We start from the raw sequence: 15,599 nt of genomic DNA on the forward strand, positions 1-15,599 counted from the left end.
AATACAAAGAAATACTTGATTGAAAATATAAATGCTACCAGCACTATGGGCCAGAGAGATGCTCTGCCATTGACCAGCAAAATTCATTACAGATCACACACATGAGTGATGGATTAGATGACCTGAGCACCCACAGGCTGTTGGCAGTGACAGGACCTGTCCTTCCCGACCAGCTGGTGGAGCTACCAAGTTTCTGCCCGAAGAACAATCCTCATTAGTCCTCAGGAGAGCACAAAAGCCATGGAACAGGCAATAAGGAAAATGTTTCCTCACCTGGGAAGTTCTCAGTTGGTGTAATTGGTGCTCGGTTTATTTTCTGAAGACAGGAGCTTATTGGTGTAGAGGAGGGCAGTGGGAAGGAGCAGGGAACTACACAGTGCTCTTCCCTTTGGAATCCTACCAAATTGTACTGGCAAGGCCCTCAGCTATATGGGCATTCTACAGAAATTTATTACACTGAATATTTGTGGGTGGTCCTATCTGTGTTAGTCTTTGCTTTCTTAACTATTCTCCAGCACAGCTCCTTTGGAATTATTTTGTTTCTCCAAGTTTTATTCAGATACTTAAAATTTTAAAATTTAAACTGGTATATTAAAAAGAAGTATATACAAAACAATTTATGAGCGGTTTTGAGGGCACATGGATATCTAAATAGCCTCCATTTTGTATTTAGTATTTTAAATATTTCTATTTACATCCTTAACAGCATCAGCTGTAAGAAACAATTATAGATCAAAGAGGTATATTCACAATTATCATAAATTGTCAAATTATTACTGGGCATCTCATGATCCTCCAATCCAAGAACTCTAAAGCAGTTGTCAATATAAAACCAATATAAACTAAATATAGCTTATAGGCAGCCAAATATCAAAGTTCCCAACATCCCTTTAGTTGAATGTTTGTTTAACTCCCTTTTCCTCAAGATTTTCAAGAAGAAATGTGGCAAGTGCTTCTGCTAGCTCACTTTGCTGCTCTGTGTAAGGCTCTGCGCTGATTTTAAAGGAGGAGACAAAGGGATTCCCAAACCACCATTACACGAAATCTTTCAATTGACAGCAAAGGTGGAAGGATTCCACATGTACTGTACCCATGGCAAAATTACTTCCTGCAGGTTTCAGAGGGAAAAGGCAACTCTTGGCAGCACTTTTGCACTTTACATGACCTTACAATTAAGATCTGCTTCTGAGGCATTCAAATTCAGCCTCTTCCACCTCCAGATCTTACCTTTTCCACATTCTCTCACTCAGGAATCCCTTAAGGTTTTACTTGATTCACTGCTGAATCAAAGTGTCTCATTCTGCAGAGCTGCAGCTGCATCTACACTACTCAAAAAGCTAAACACATGCTTGACTCTTCCACAGTTTAATTTGTCTTGATCTTGTTACCAGGCTAGAAGATCACAAACTAGCATGCTAGTATGCCTTACAGTACACCAAACACAGAGAATTAGGCTTGGATCTAAAACTTGAATTGTGCTTGTTGATTATCAGGAAATGCAACTTTACATATATCTGATGATGCAGAAAGTTCCAGTATTATAGTCAATATGAATCATTAAAGGTGGATTTAAGAAATCCTCTTTGATGTTCTGTATTATTGTGTATTTGATGTAGTCTTTTCTACATTTGGCTAAATAAGCTTGTTCAGCAAAAAAGTCAAGTTTTTATCCGCTCTTTTACCTCTTTTATTCCAACTTTATTCCTTGGTTCTCTAACATACTCTTTTGCTAATTACTACATTACTGACTATTACTAATTGCTATATTATGTAACTGGATTTCTCTGCCTTTTTGTAGGTCATTTTTTTTCCTAATAAAACAAACAAAATGAGTCTCAAGATACTTAGAGGTTTAAATGTGTGTCAGCTAGTTGTCAGTCTGTTTTACCTTTGTTCCTAAAGAAAGCCATAGTTTGTCACTGCTGCTGCTCCTACATAATTCCAGCTCCCTTACGTTTGACATCAGTGACCAGACTTTCTGTAGGGGCTAACATTAGCCCAAGTTGTTAGAATTTTCTTATGATTTCACTCTGATTGCAAACACTTCTAGGGTTCTTTATACCAGAAGTATCTTCTCTCTTTTTTTCTCAGCATCACCAAAGCTTTTTAACTCTCCTCAGCTGATCCACTGTGCACGATCTAGTCATGGGGCAAGGAGAGAGGAATGACAGGATTTCTCTCATCCTCCATCCTCAATTTGTCAGCAGGAATTCCTCTATCTGAGCACTGGTGGGAATGGCCAGAGAAAGATGCTGCTCACCAAACACAGCACCACGAATTTGTTTGCCAGAATGATGGAAGTAAAAAGCAGGGAGCAAGGCAGAGAGGTTCAGAGAGATTTGATGAGGGAGTTTGGGAAGTGACTCCAAAAACCAGCTCTACAAAACGGGAACTGTGTGAGTCCAGCATGTGGCTCGCTCAGCTCCCATCTTGCCCTTCCCTCTTCAGAGTACATCTTGCTTAACAATTTAGAACAGGGAAGCTTAGCTCTTATGCCAAACAATAAACTAGTCACACAAAGATTCTTTTAATTGAGGGAAATTACACAAATCAGGCTGGGGTTGCAGAGGCACAGTATGGTAAATGGCTAATTTTGCCTCTGGTGGAACACTCTTGTGCTACTGAGCATTTTTTCTTTATTTATATAGTTCAGGTTTTCCATTATGTCGGCATCTACCAGCACTGAAATTCAGACTTTAGTATATATATCCTATTTAGTACAAGTTTTACTAGTACCCAATAAGCAGAAATAAATAGTTGTTCCAATACCAGAAATTAATTTACCTCATCCTTAGTGTCTACAATGTTTTTCTCTCATCTGCTTAGCTGTAAATATTCCTATGAAAGTTAATATATTACTTGCTTTTCTTATGTCTGTCCTGAAACCACACTTCAGCAGCTTATGAAGGAAGTTATTTAAGGAAATGTCTTTTGCACCCTACTAAACTAATGTATACAAAATATTATGGAAGCAGAATTGTTCCAAAAATAATGAGGAATGTACAAGAATAATAGAGATACAATCTCTATTATCAACCCTGAGTTAAAAATATAAGGAGAATCAATTTCATATTTCAGAGGCTTCTAAGAACACTGAGATCTGGAATTAAACTTTTCCCACAAACTTCTTAATTTATGACTATGCACCACAGAAGGGTACCTTCCTCTAAAGCCTCTAGTACTGACTTCCAGAGGTAGAACAAAGCTAGAGAGATACAACACTGGGTGCCTATTTTAATATTTCAATATTTAATAGAACTTCGATTTTTATAGCTTTTGCCTTCTCAGCAAGGAATGATATTGGATATTTTTTCTTAAGTTAAAGTAATCAAGAGGGACATAAAGATGCTGTTGACCTGTTGACTTCTATTTAAAGAAGGAAATAGAAAAGTTAAGAGAAAATTCCATGTGCTGGCTTTTCTGAATGTGGCTTAATGCCTATTTAACGATATTTTTCTCAGGCATGGCACTCATGAGTGCCATGCTTGTGCCAGCTGAGAAGTCTAGAAAAATCAAAGTCACTGTGCACTGTACAGAACATTACAGTCACCATTCATCATACATGTTTCAGTTCATGATTTCTAAAAAATTTCTGTAGAAACCAGGTAGATAAATTTTACTTACTTGTTTTCAGTCTCTAGATAATATAGGAATTTAATTAAGGGGAATTGAAGCAGTGGTAGTAAAAAAAAGTGAAGACAGAACTCTCATATGGCTTATGAGATTTATGGTTCTCACATGGCTTGAAACAACACAATGTTAAGAATGCGTGTTGAATTACTACATATATGTGAAAATTCAGTGTCTAGTTCCACCGGTTTGTTGATATAATAAAAACTCACTTTCAAGTACTGAAACTACACTTAAGCAGAAGAATAAATTAACTGTTTATTTCTGGAGACATTATTTGATATGTGCAATAAATAAACCACCATATTCATCAAATAATTCCATTTATAATTTTCCTCTTTAATACATTTCAATAATGCTGAAGGCAAAATTTTAATTAAAGAGATAAAAGATGTAGAGTGATGCCCAATAATATGGTGTAGGTGAAATGGAAAAACAAGGGTAATAAATACTTCCTTAGGTAGTCATGTTCCATCTCACTCCTTTACATGAGAACCAATTTAATCTGCACCAGTCCTACTTCTGACTCAAATTTCAGCTAAGCATTGAGGGAGCAGGAAAATCAGCAGATTAATTCTGGTTGTACATACAATACATAAAGTCATATTTTTGTGGTACATACAATCACAACACTTACGATAAGGGCCACTCACAGTGTTACGCTCACCTCTCAAAGGCAACACCTTTCACAGCCAACAATATAGAAATACTTTCCATAAGTGTCACATAAAAAACCAGCTAAACAAACAGTACTCAAGTCCCTCTTACATGTTAATAAACATTCCTATGCTTTGTGCAGTTAAAACTACATTTGCAAAATGCCCAAATAACCATGCAGCACATCTACGGAATTTTAAAGTATCTTAAGCCATTTTCGTGGTTTTGGTTTTGTCAATTCTATTTTCAGTAGTAGGGCTTTCCATTTGGAAATGGACTTTGCTAAAGCGCTTCTATTTTCCCACACTGAAATGCATATTCTAGAAAGTAATTATATGAAGTGTATTAGTCTAAATTATCTGCAAAAAAAATAATTAATTATAATAATAATTAATAATTTATAATTAATAATTTGATGGTTAATTTGCATTCAAATACTAAATGTCTCATTTTACAGTAGCTTTGCCAATCCTGGGAGCAAGGAAAAACAACCTGGAAATAAAAGTCTAAACCAGATATCTTTTCCTCAGCCAAATTTTATAGGTCAGAAGTCTCGTGTTTTCTACTTAAAATGCGACCTCAATTAATGAAGTCTTTTAGAGGACACTAAATTATTTTTGCATAATAGAAATTTAAATTGAAAATATCTTGATTATTTTAATTAACATACTCTATATGACATGACCCTGTTCCAGATAGCAGGAAATTTTGGATAGTATATTTAAGGTTATACTACTACGCAGATATTCAGATTCTTGGCAATCTGCCACAGCTGGGGTAAAAGCTTTTGTTGCTGCATAAAATACTTTTTGAAGTGCTAAAAAGCCACTATTAAACTAAGTAACACTGCATCTTCCAGTTTTCAGTTGATCAAGATAACTCTCTGTTCAACTATGTGAGAGCCATGAGCAAGTTTTAATAGCTCTCATGCCATCTGTCACTCAATAAACATATTTTTTTCCTTCTTTGAGTTTTAAAATCATGGCACTATTGTTCATTCTGATAGACAATTACACTGGTTCTTTCATTTTCTTTAACTTATCCTTCTTAAATTTTAATAATCAAGAGCACTGTATGTTAAGAGTTTTGCTGCACATTTCCAAAATTTTATTATAGACACATTAGAAACTTTTACTGAAGAAACAACCTGGCACTCATCTATTACTTTCTAATAGGGTGTTGGATATTTCAGTTTAGCATATTTTGTTGCTTTTCAAAATAAAACTCCCTTGCCTTAGAATGATAATCTTGTTCCAGCCTGGAATCTGATCCTGCTACCTGTTTGTACTTGCTCATTTTCATTTGGCGATTCCTTTCTTCTACATCCAGTGCACCTGTTAAGTTAAAAACAGAAGGAAAAAAAGAAAATAAATACACAAGCAGTCATCACTTTCAAGGTTAAAATTATGCTCATGGAAGTTTTAACAGAAAGAGATGAAATTTGCTTTACTTAAGTTCCGTGCATGTAATTTTAGTTCCTGAATTATGATTTTGCAGAAAACCAAAGAGTTGCAACAGGAGGAAAATAGCAGATAAGTATTTCAGCAGAATCTTAATAAGTGTTGTATTATCTACACAATTCAAATGAAGCCAACTTTGTGAAAAAAACTCAATACAAATGAAACACAGTGTTTCCATGGAATATAATTTTATTATTTTAAGAATATTCAAGAGAAATTGAGTCTTTTATTTAATAAGGAGGAATGCAAAGATAACCTGTTTATTTTGGGTAGAGATTCTCATTCTGCATTTATCATAGTCTGACATATCAAATTAATAATCAAGTAACAGCCATGGACTAGCAGACCTTTCATTTACTATTTCAGTATATTCTTAGTATGCTCCAAAAATTCAAAGAATGACTAAAGGAATCTTAAAGAGCCACCCAGTGGCATCACTGTATTACATTCTAATGAAACACAGCTTCAAAAACAATTCCAGGATTCACTCATCTTGGACAACATATGTGATTGGCTTTAGTCAGGGATGGGGTCTCACTACATGTCTCAGCCAGTAGCTGCTTTCAACAAACTGGTACTGTACCACAATTTACAATGTAAAATAATAAGGAAGTGCCAAAGCTGAGGTGGAAGATTGAGAAATAGAAAAAAAAATTAGAGGAAGACAACAGCTCAGAAAAGATTTTCAAACATAATGTAATTAGCTATCATACCCACATAAGTATGATTCTTTTCCACTTTAACCTGGTATAAGTCAAGAATAAATCATTATCCACCAAATGCTAAAAAGCATTACTTTTGAATGACATTTGTCCTAAAATATCCATAATTTTAATGCAAAAGTTACCTAGGATAAAAATTTCAGGATCCCACTAATCATAAACAGAAGCTTCTGTACATTGTAAGTATTAAGCAATATGGATTGCATTTATGGAACTGAGATGGGAATGTTAGGTGCCAGTGTACTACAGAAACCTGGTATAAACTCTAAACCTCAGTTGAAAGTCACGATCTAACAGCAAAGTGGGGCTTGGCACCTGGGCCTCTCAGCTTTGTGTTTCCTTTTGTGAGAACAATAGGGGTGGTAGCACATACTATGAGAGCTGCAGGTAGGGGTTGTGGCACTTCATAGGAAATCTGGAAGGAGAGGAGGTAAAAGGAAGAGGGAATGCAAAAACACTAAGCTCTTCTGTTCTCTATAAACTCTCTGGCTTCGAGGTTTTGTATTCTGACTCTCTAACTTTACACTCTACAACAACATGAAAGAAAAGACTGCATAAAAAATTCTAAGAGAAATTAAAATGAAGAAAAATTAATGAGAAAGAATAAATGGTGCTTTATAGGAAGAAATAAAATGAAAGAGAGAGCAGCAGATGAAAATTTCTAAAATAAAATAAAATTTTTCCTATCATAATTTTGCTCAACCATTATAGAACCCATAGCACTGTTTCTCAATTTATCATTAATTGAAATTTTTAGGATCTAGTTCTAAAAGCTCAATTTTTTTTTCTCTTGTAAACAAAAAGTTACACTGGAAAATATTTTTTTCAATGACAGAAGTAACACATATGTTTTTTGGAGTAAAATACTCCAGCCTCCTCTCAAAGAAAGAAATCATCTTTTGCTGAAATCAAAATCTTCTTGTCATTTTTCAGTAATGTAAGAAAGAAGACATTTTTCTCAAAAAGGGACATTTTTTCAATGTTTCTTATGTTTTATTATGAAACCGGGGCATTTTTTCTCTGTCTCCAGACATTCTGCCAAATTTCAGGAAAGTGCAAGTGAAGAAATAACAGGTCCAGAGCATAAACTAGAAACTTCACAATTACTTGAGAAAATATTCATTCTTATCTATGATCAGTTGGCAAAGTGAAAGTTAGATTTCCATAAATCCAATTGCCTATGATATGTACAAAATATGCCATTCAAAAGGGAAACAAAAGATATAAGGCCTTGGTGTGAGTCCTCTGCAACAAAACAAACAAAATTTGTGGCTTAGTTTTTCTCAAGAGAAAAACAAGACAGAAAAATATTGAAAAAAATATTCAATTCCCATAAAATCTTATTAAAGGAAAATCTAACTTCCTCTGTATTTTTTGAAACTGTCTTTAACAAGTGAGAGGATTCAGTTATGAGGAAAAAGAGGAAGGGCCGAGGGCAGTGGATAGTTCCTGAGGCAGCAGAGAGCTCTGGCTCTGCTGCGCACGGAGCTGACAAGCAGAGAGGGCAGGGTTGCTGCGTGCCCCGGGCTGAGCTCGCTGGCACTGCAGCAGCCAGAAGCAGCTGGGACCTGCATGGCTGCAGGAAAGGCTGCAGAGCATCCTGGCACTGCCCATTCCCCTGGCCCAGCACGAGAGCCTGTCACACTGAGTGCTGGGAATGCAGGGCTACCATCACCCCCACTTCTGCTGGCAAACCTCTGCTCAGCTCACACCTATGTGGGAGGGCTTGGCAGGAGAAAAAATACTTCTAGAGGGCTCAGTAACCCTCGGGGTGCATTAAAGCTTCAGCTTTTAACATGAGTTTGGTAACCAAGGCAGAACATTGGTCCTACCCAAGGACTCCACTGCAGGCAGGAGCTGTTCATGGAGCATGTGTCAACAAACCTGAACTAACCCAAATCCAACCATTAGTTATCAACAGGGCTTTAAATGTAGGAGCATAAGCTTTTACACACCTGAAATACAAGGGCTGACTGACATCTTGTGTTATTAGATCCTGAGCTGGAGCCCAGTACAACACATTTTCAGGGCTATAAAGACTGGCACTAGAAAAGTTAAAGCTGCTTCTGATATACAGAAGTGCTGCCACAATATATTGAAGTGTATGCAACCAAATTTTGGCCAGGTAAAGTGAGTTCATTTCTTCATGAACATCCTTCCAGAATTTTATAAACAGTAGTTGTGCCTCCAACAGAACTATCCAATGAGATACTAAAATTCCAGCCATATGAATGTGAAAAATTAAGACAAGAGAAGAACAAAGCCTGGTGCTGCTCACCAGACATAACTGGGGGCATTGCACTGCAGGCAATATTCTGGAGTTTTGGTTATTTTGAACTCTCTAGCATTAAATACCCATGGCCTGAAGGTTAGTTCAGTGCGGTTTCCATGGGCACAAGGCAATTCCTGGCTGACAGAGAGACAACTGCTGATTCACTACCAGCTATTCCCCAGATTTTCAGAAGAGAATGTGCTAAGGGAAAGTAATATAACTACAGAGCAAAGACTCCTGAAATGCCAGAGTAAGCACAGAAGTACTGTGCAGTGCAGCCCTGTAATCTCTCAGATCCACAAGGACTGCAGTGAGAGGCTGCTGTGCCAGAGCTTAGCTCTGGTGATTACAGTAAATTAAACCTTGGGCCATGTGAATTTGATGCTTGCTTTTATCTATGGAAAAATAACCACTAGACAATGAACTGTAATTTCAACTTTAGCTATAGGATATTTTGTAAACAAAAGTAGGGATATTTCTCAAGACACAGACAAAAGGGTGCCTGGAGGCTGTGAGAGTAAATCAGAAGAGAAGACCCCAGATGCTGCAAACAGGATTGTATGAGCAGGAATGCAGTCAGAAAATGAAGCCACCTATTGAGACTATAAAATCCAGTAACAAGCAACAGGCAGGGCCCCAAATAAGAGGCAACCAGCTTGAACTCCAACTACTATTGCCAATTAAACATAGTAGAAAAAGGAACTCTACTTGATTCTTTTATTGAACTGGAAGCTAGGGAGAAGTCCTATTGAGATAAGATCCACATAATTCCTACCATGGTCTAGGTGGTGGCTGTATAATTCCATTCCTGCAACAGGACTCAGGACAGGCACTAAAATCACTGCTTCAGCTTCAAATAAAAAACATTGTTTTCATGTTTTAATTTGAAATAAGCTAAGATGTGACAAGATAAGATTCAGCTACTTCACCACTAAAGTGAAAGGCTGCAATCAGTGATTTGGTTAATACCTAACTTTTCTTAACCCCTGAGCTGCTCACTGAGTCATAGTTTTACAAGGAGATAAGCCATCATTGAATTCGGCCTAGAGCTAAAGACTGGTATTTTCTCTTCAGGTCAAATACTGGCTACTCTCCTGGGTAAGATTCTTCAGCTGATAGCCTGTCAGGCATGCCAGAGACAACAGGGACAACAAATGGCCTTATCATCCAGCTAAGGCAAACCTATCTGGTTAAAAATCATAACCAGCTGTGACCTCTGCTCTTTCATTCTTTCATTGTCTTCTCCAGTGGGACTTACTAAACCATTCTAGCTCCTAGAGATGCTGGTCATGGAGATCCTGCTGCAGGAACTGAGTTTGGAAGAGGAGTTTGCTGTACAGTGAGGCATCTGTGGCACAAAGAATTAAAGGGAATCTTGTATGGAAGAAGAGTGAAGTTTCCCTTACAGTATTAGAACAGATTTAGTTTTGAATACATTTGGCAAAAGGGATAGAAAATTTGGGAGGCACAGCCGTTAAGGCATGGGGAAAAAACGCATGATGAGGGGACTAAAGTCTGATAAAGACTGATATTTTGGAAATCAGAAACCTCTAATAGAGCAGAAAAACATCTGCAGATGAGCATGCTCTATGTTTGGAGAGGGGAGGACAGAACAGAGTTCTTAAAGTGTATGATATCTGCATTTAGCTGATTCTGGTCTCTTTCTTACCATTTCTCACCCTTATTTGACACCCTTAAAATAGCAAAGGAAATACATTTGGGGAAGTCCTTTCTTAGGTTCCATTTCCTAGGGTCTATTTTGAAATCTATAAAATACATAAAAATTGCACTCCAACTCTTTGCTACATCTTTGCTCAACATAACAGATCAAAGAATTTAAGAGAAAAACACAAAAATATTTTTAATAAGTCACCCTACCTGTATCCCCATTCTCTGGATCTGTTTTCTTTTCTTCTAAAACAAATGAAAGCAATATGTAAAGCAAAAAGAAGGGGAGAGAAAAAAAAATGCAGAAATAATAATAATAAAAGTAACATAAAATGCATTAAAAAGGAAAACATCAACAAAACTCACCAAATTAATATAACATGAAGAATTTAGTCAACCAACCAAGTATGGTGCTCTGAATCTAGAGGCATATTTACTGTATGTTAGTGCATACATTTGTGTACTGATATCGAACATTTACTGAAGGGAACCCATGGATCTTTTGTGCACTTCCAGAATCATTAACACACTCAAGAAAAAGAGAGCAAGGCAGGTGTCAGGTAGAGTTACTTTCCAGTTTCCTTAATCAGGATGACACAAAAATAGAAGTTAAAAAAAATGTGCTTGTGCTGTAGGTTTTATGCAGTGCACACACAGGACACAGTCTAATGGTTCAGGCATAAAAATTGAATGTGTCAGAATGGCTTTTGGCAATTACTTTAAATCTTCTTTGGTTTAATCAATTCTCATAGCTTCTACAGGTTAAAAGGTTTAATAATGATATTACTGTAACTTGTCTTAGAGTTAAAAATTATGAAGAACCAAAGACACTACAATCAATACTCAGAAACCCAGTTCATGCACTAAAACTCAGCTGACTGATGCCAACTCTGAATACATATCAAAGGTTGTAAATGGCTCAGGGCATTCATCTGTCACAAAGAAATGAAAATATATTGGCTCCCTATCAAATAATTTGGCAGCCCATAAATAATCTGAAATCCAGTTTTGGTAAATAATGTGAAAGAATTTTAAGTCAGATGAAATTTACTTAAATTAGAAATACATTAACTTTGAAATAGGTTCTCTTTCTTTTTCAAAACTATATTAAATTCAATTAAAACAATCCCATGAATATAGAACAGCCCCCAGGCTACACACCAAAAACAGTATGCATTAGTAGAACTAAATATTTTTCCAGTTATTGGTTATTGAGGACTGCTCAAAAAAAAATAAGATCTAATTTACAGTACACAGACTGAAGAAGAAAACAGGAGTTGTTGCATTTTAAGGAAATATAATTTTGTAAGTGGGTATCAAAGCAGAGGATGAAGTCAAATTCAGAGAGAAATCATACTCAAGCAAGGTAGAGTCATGAGAAGGAAAAATGTGTTCCTACAGAGAGCATAAATAATATGCTACACTCCAATAGGATCTGGCTTCCTATCACGTGTGGGTTCAAGATTGTTGTTCTGCTGGCAATTTCTAGTGGAACTATTATGCAAATTAATGGGAAACAGATATGGCAGGTCATAAGCCTACACTTTCAGCAATCAGTGGCTATTGAATCAATTCTTGGAACTTCTCCCATTCCCTGACCCTTCCTGCCCCACACTCTACACCATTTTTAAATGAGGCTTTTTGTGTTCTTCTGAGTTGGCCTTTGGGCAGCCTGGCCTTACTATTTATGTGGGCTGTGGATAGTGCTAGGAAAAAAGCAGAGAATGATAGATTATTTTGCTCTTCAACCTTTTTCTTCAACCAAAATATTTTTATTTTTCTTTCAGTTTTAAATTGCTGTTACCGATATATAATCTACAAATACAATGTCTTTTATTGTTGCATTACTTTCTAAAGCAGAAAGCAATTTGATAGCAATAGCACTGATCCAACATAATGCACAATAGAAGAAAGTGAATTGAGTCATTAAAAAACCCATGAGCTTGAGCTCAGAGAGAATGATGACATTTCTAGGTTGGTCCATATGCATAGAGAAAAGAAATATTTACTTTGCCTAAATATTATCTTAATATAGAAATCTTATATAGAGTAATAATTTTTAAGAAGCCTAGAAATCCATTTACCCTTATGTCTAGATGTCTTTCAAACATGTATCTTTAAATAAATACATTGTCAAAATAAAGAAGTTTGAAACCTGTCAGACTTTCATTCATTCTTGTTCTAGATATACAAAGTATATAGGCAAATATTGTCAAACCAGACCATAGAAATTAATACCATAGCATTTGCAAACATAGAAGTCTATTTGATTCTTGAATTTTAAGTGTGATTGAAGGGCAGTAACAAATCTCTACAATAGATATGTTCTTTAGATTTTTAGTAGAAGGCTCAACACAGTAGATCCGACTCTTCAAACTGAGGTTTCATATGTATTGTCAAGAGCTGCCAGAAGAAGTACTAGAAAGGACTGAAGATTGAATTGAGAAAGATCTGATTTGGGTGGAAGCAGCAGAACTGAACAAAACTGATATCATCCATTCACCAAATAAAGCAACATTAACATCACAGTAGCAAAGATCTTCACTGCAGCTATGGGCCTATACATCACCTCTAAAGGAATTCAGAGCAGGTTCAGGTTGTTGATACTAAAGTAATTAATGCTTTTGTTTGAAATGTGTTCAAAACAAAAAAGCTCTAAGGATTCTTAATGTCTTGAAACTGCTGAAAACACAAAAATCACTATAAGATTATTTTAAAATATATCAAACTGAAAAATATGAGAAGACAAAGTCACTCCTAAAAATCTTGATCCGATTTTCTTTCTATATATGACCAGCATCATCACATTAGTCATTATTTTTCTACATTATCTAATTTAACCTTGATTTACAAAGTGAAAAGCATATATTGTGTTCTGTGGTGTAATGTTCTCAATTCAAGAACTAATTTTTTTTCAGAGCAATGTACTTTGAAGGAAATTAATCAATGCTCTCATGAAGGAGATATTTCTGCACATTACAGAAAAGAGCTGTATGTTTTCTGCTTGATCAGAATACAAATAAATTTAAGTATATGGATGAAATATAGAAATGAACTATAGATATAGAGAGACTGAAATGCTAAAATATTCTCTCTCACAACCTTCTTCTACCATCACAGCAGACATTGCTATTATAATGACCACTGACATTTTATTTAATAGTAGACACAGCCATGCTCCCATGGTCTAACTTCTTGTTTTTTCTAACTGGTTCTAATATCTCTGAGAGAGATCTAAGAATCTAATATGTATCTGGAAGATAAAATGAATGGAAAAGAATACAAGAGCAGACTTGTCAAGAACTAAAACTGATCTAAAGTGGCCTTGATGTTCTTGGAAATGCCTTAATTGAATGAGCTTTACTCTTCCGATGGGTACCTGGGGGTGCCAGGACTCCATCAGACTTCACCCACATCACACCAAGAAGTCTCATGTAGCAGGGACTCCAAGTTCCTTGGAATAGATGAGAGAATAGAATAACAGTTCCACAGAAGAAGTAGGATAGCAGGTTTCTCCCTAGTCATAGATACTGTGGCAGTATTGAACAATTTCTCAAAAATTACTGATGGCAGCATTGAACAACTGCTCAGACTTGCTGGCTTCCTGGCGGAGATGAGGGGCAACCTGATTGTGCAGCCTTCGGGTTACACCTGGGAGGTGCTGGGCTTCCCAGGGCCTCTCCCTTCTCTCACAGCTGACTGCTCCTAACTTAAGGTTAGATCCTGGTTCCCTCTTGACCTTTCTCTTCTCATTCACCTGGGATCCAGGTGAATGAGATTTGCATAAACTGAACAGTGGTCTAAAATAAATTTTGACCTCCTTGCTTTGAATGGAAAAAAATGCAGCTTCCAATGTTGGAGGATAAGCATGTCACTGCAAGAGACAGATATGGAAGTCCTAGTTTGTTTCGGAGTTTAAGCACAAGATATGACAATGACATAAAAGATTTTATCCTTCTATTTTTCATATTTGCAGACACTTAATATCATCAATATGACTATGAATTTTATTTCTACAGCAGGTAAATTACCTCCTGTACCTATGTGCTTTATTAAAAATTGAGTCTGATTTCTCAAGGTAGTCCAAATTATTAAATAACATTTTATTTTTAAAATTAAATATATATGTAGTATCCAAACTTTGGGTAAGTACTTCAAAAAATGCTAGCTGAATTTCTTACTAGAGATTTCTCTTGAAATTTTATTCATGAGAATATGGGAAAATCAATTTTATTCTGAAAAAAAAATCCCTGAAACATCACAAAATCACAGAATATTCTGAGCTCCAAGGGATCCATAAGGATAATTGAGTCCAACTCCTGGCCCTTTACAGGACAGCCCCAAGAGTTTCACCATGTGCCTAGGAGTATTGCCCAAAGATTGCTTGGACTCTGTCAGGCTTGGTGCTGTCACCCCTGGAGAGCCTGTTACAGTGCCCAACCATCTTCTGGCTGAAGAACCTTTTTCCTAATATCCAGCCTAAACCTCCCCTGACACAACTTCAGGCCATTCCCTCAGGTCCTGTGACTGGGCACCACAAAGAGAGATCAGTGTCTGCCTCTCCTCCCCCTCACAAGGAAGTCGTAGACATCCCCAAGGCCTTCCCTTGTTCTCCTCCAGGATGAATAGACAAAGTCACCTCAGACATTCCCTGCATGGCTTCTACTCACACCCCTGCACCCTCCTCATAGCCCTGTTATCAAATCAGGCAAAGGAAAGAAGATTGTCTCCTAAAAATAAACAATAAAATGTAGAAGTATTTTCTTTGAACATCAAAACTTGCCACTTAAAGGTCTTGTACCAAAGGATAACATTTCCTTCTGTTTGCTGAGCTATTAAACTCCAAGTCTACCTTAAGGAGTTAGCTCTAAATGTTTTCATTCTGGCTTTCAACAGTGTGAAAAATTAAGCTGCCTAACTGGTACAGGTCTAGCAAAGTATCAGATACTGTGATATAAATGGTTACTGAACTTCACTCCGGGCGTTTTTGTCTGATCTGTGGCAAATATAAAAAAAGTATTGCTGCAGCAAACAAGTTCTTTCCAAGTCTGTGATCCACATCACAGTCTGAACAAAAAGAAAAAATAATTAATGGTTGTTGAAGGGTTCTTCAATATATATATATATATTAGCTTATATATTCTTGATACTTAATATTACTGTTTAAATGTAACCTATTTCCCTTGAAAG

The 15,599-nt window shown here is 36.4% G+C and overlaps 1 protein-coding gene across 37 annotated transcripts in view; it reads right to left on the reverse strand.

The window, feature by feature from the left end:
* Positions 1 to 15,599, reverse strand: part of RIMS2 (regulating synaptic membrane exocytosis 2) — a 444,419-nt gene that overhangs the window by 83,230 nt on the left and 345,590 nt on the right. For 17 of the 37 annotated variants that reach the window (XM_063171188.1, XM_063171366.1, XM_063171388.1 and 14 more), the window contains one exon: positions 5,521 to 5,621. The exons of 16 other annotated variants lie outside the window; for them this stretch is intronic. In XM_063171188.1, the coding sequence (XP_063027258.1) occupies positions 5,521 to 5,621 (101 nt within the window). Of the gene's footprint in view, positions 1 to 5,520; positions 5,622 to 10,619; positions 10,656 to 15,599 lie in introns of all 37 variants that reach the window. 4 more of the 37 variants (XM_063171358.1, XM_063171108.1, XM_063171089.1 and 1 more) reach the window with 2 other exon arrangements.

Source organism: Melospiza melodia, chromosome 1, assembly GCF_035770615.1.
Source record: "Melospiza melodia melodia isolate bMelMel2 chromosome 1, bMelMel2.pri, whole genome shotgun sequence".
NCBI classification, from domain to species: Eukaryota; Metazoa; Chordata; class Aves; order Passeriformes; family Passerellidae; genus Melospiza; species Melospiza melodia.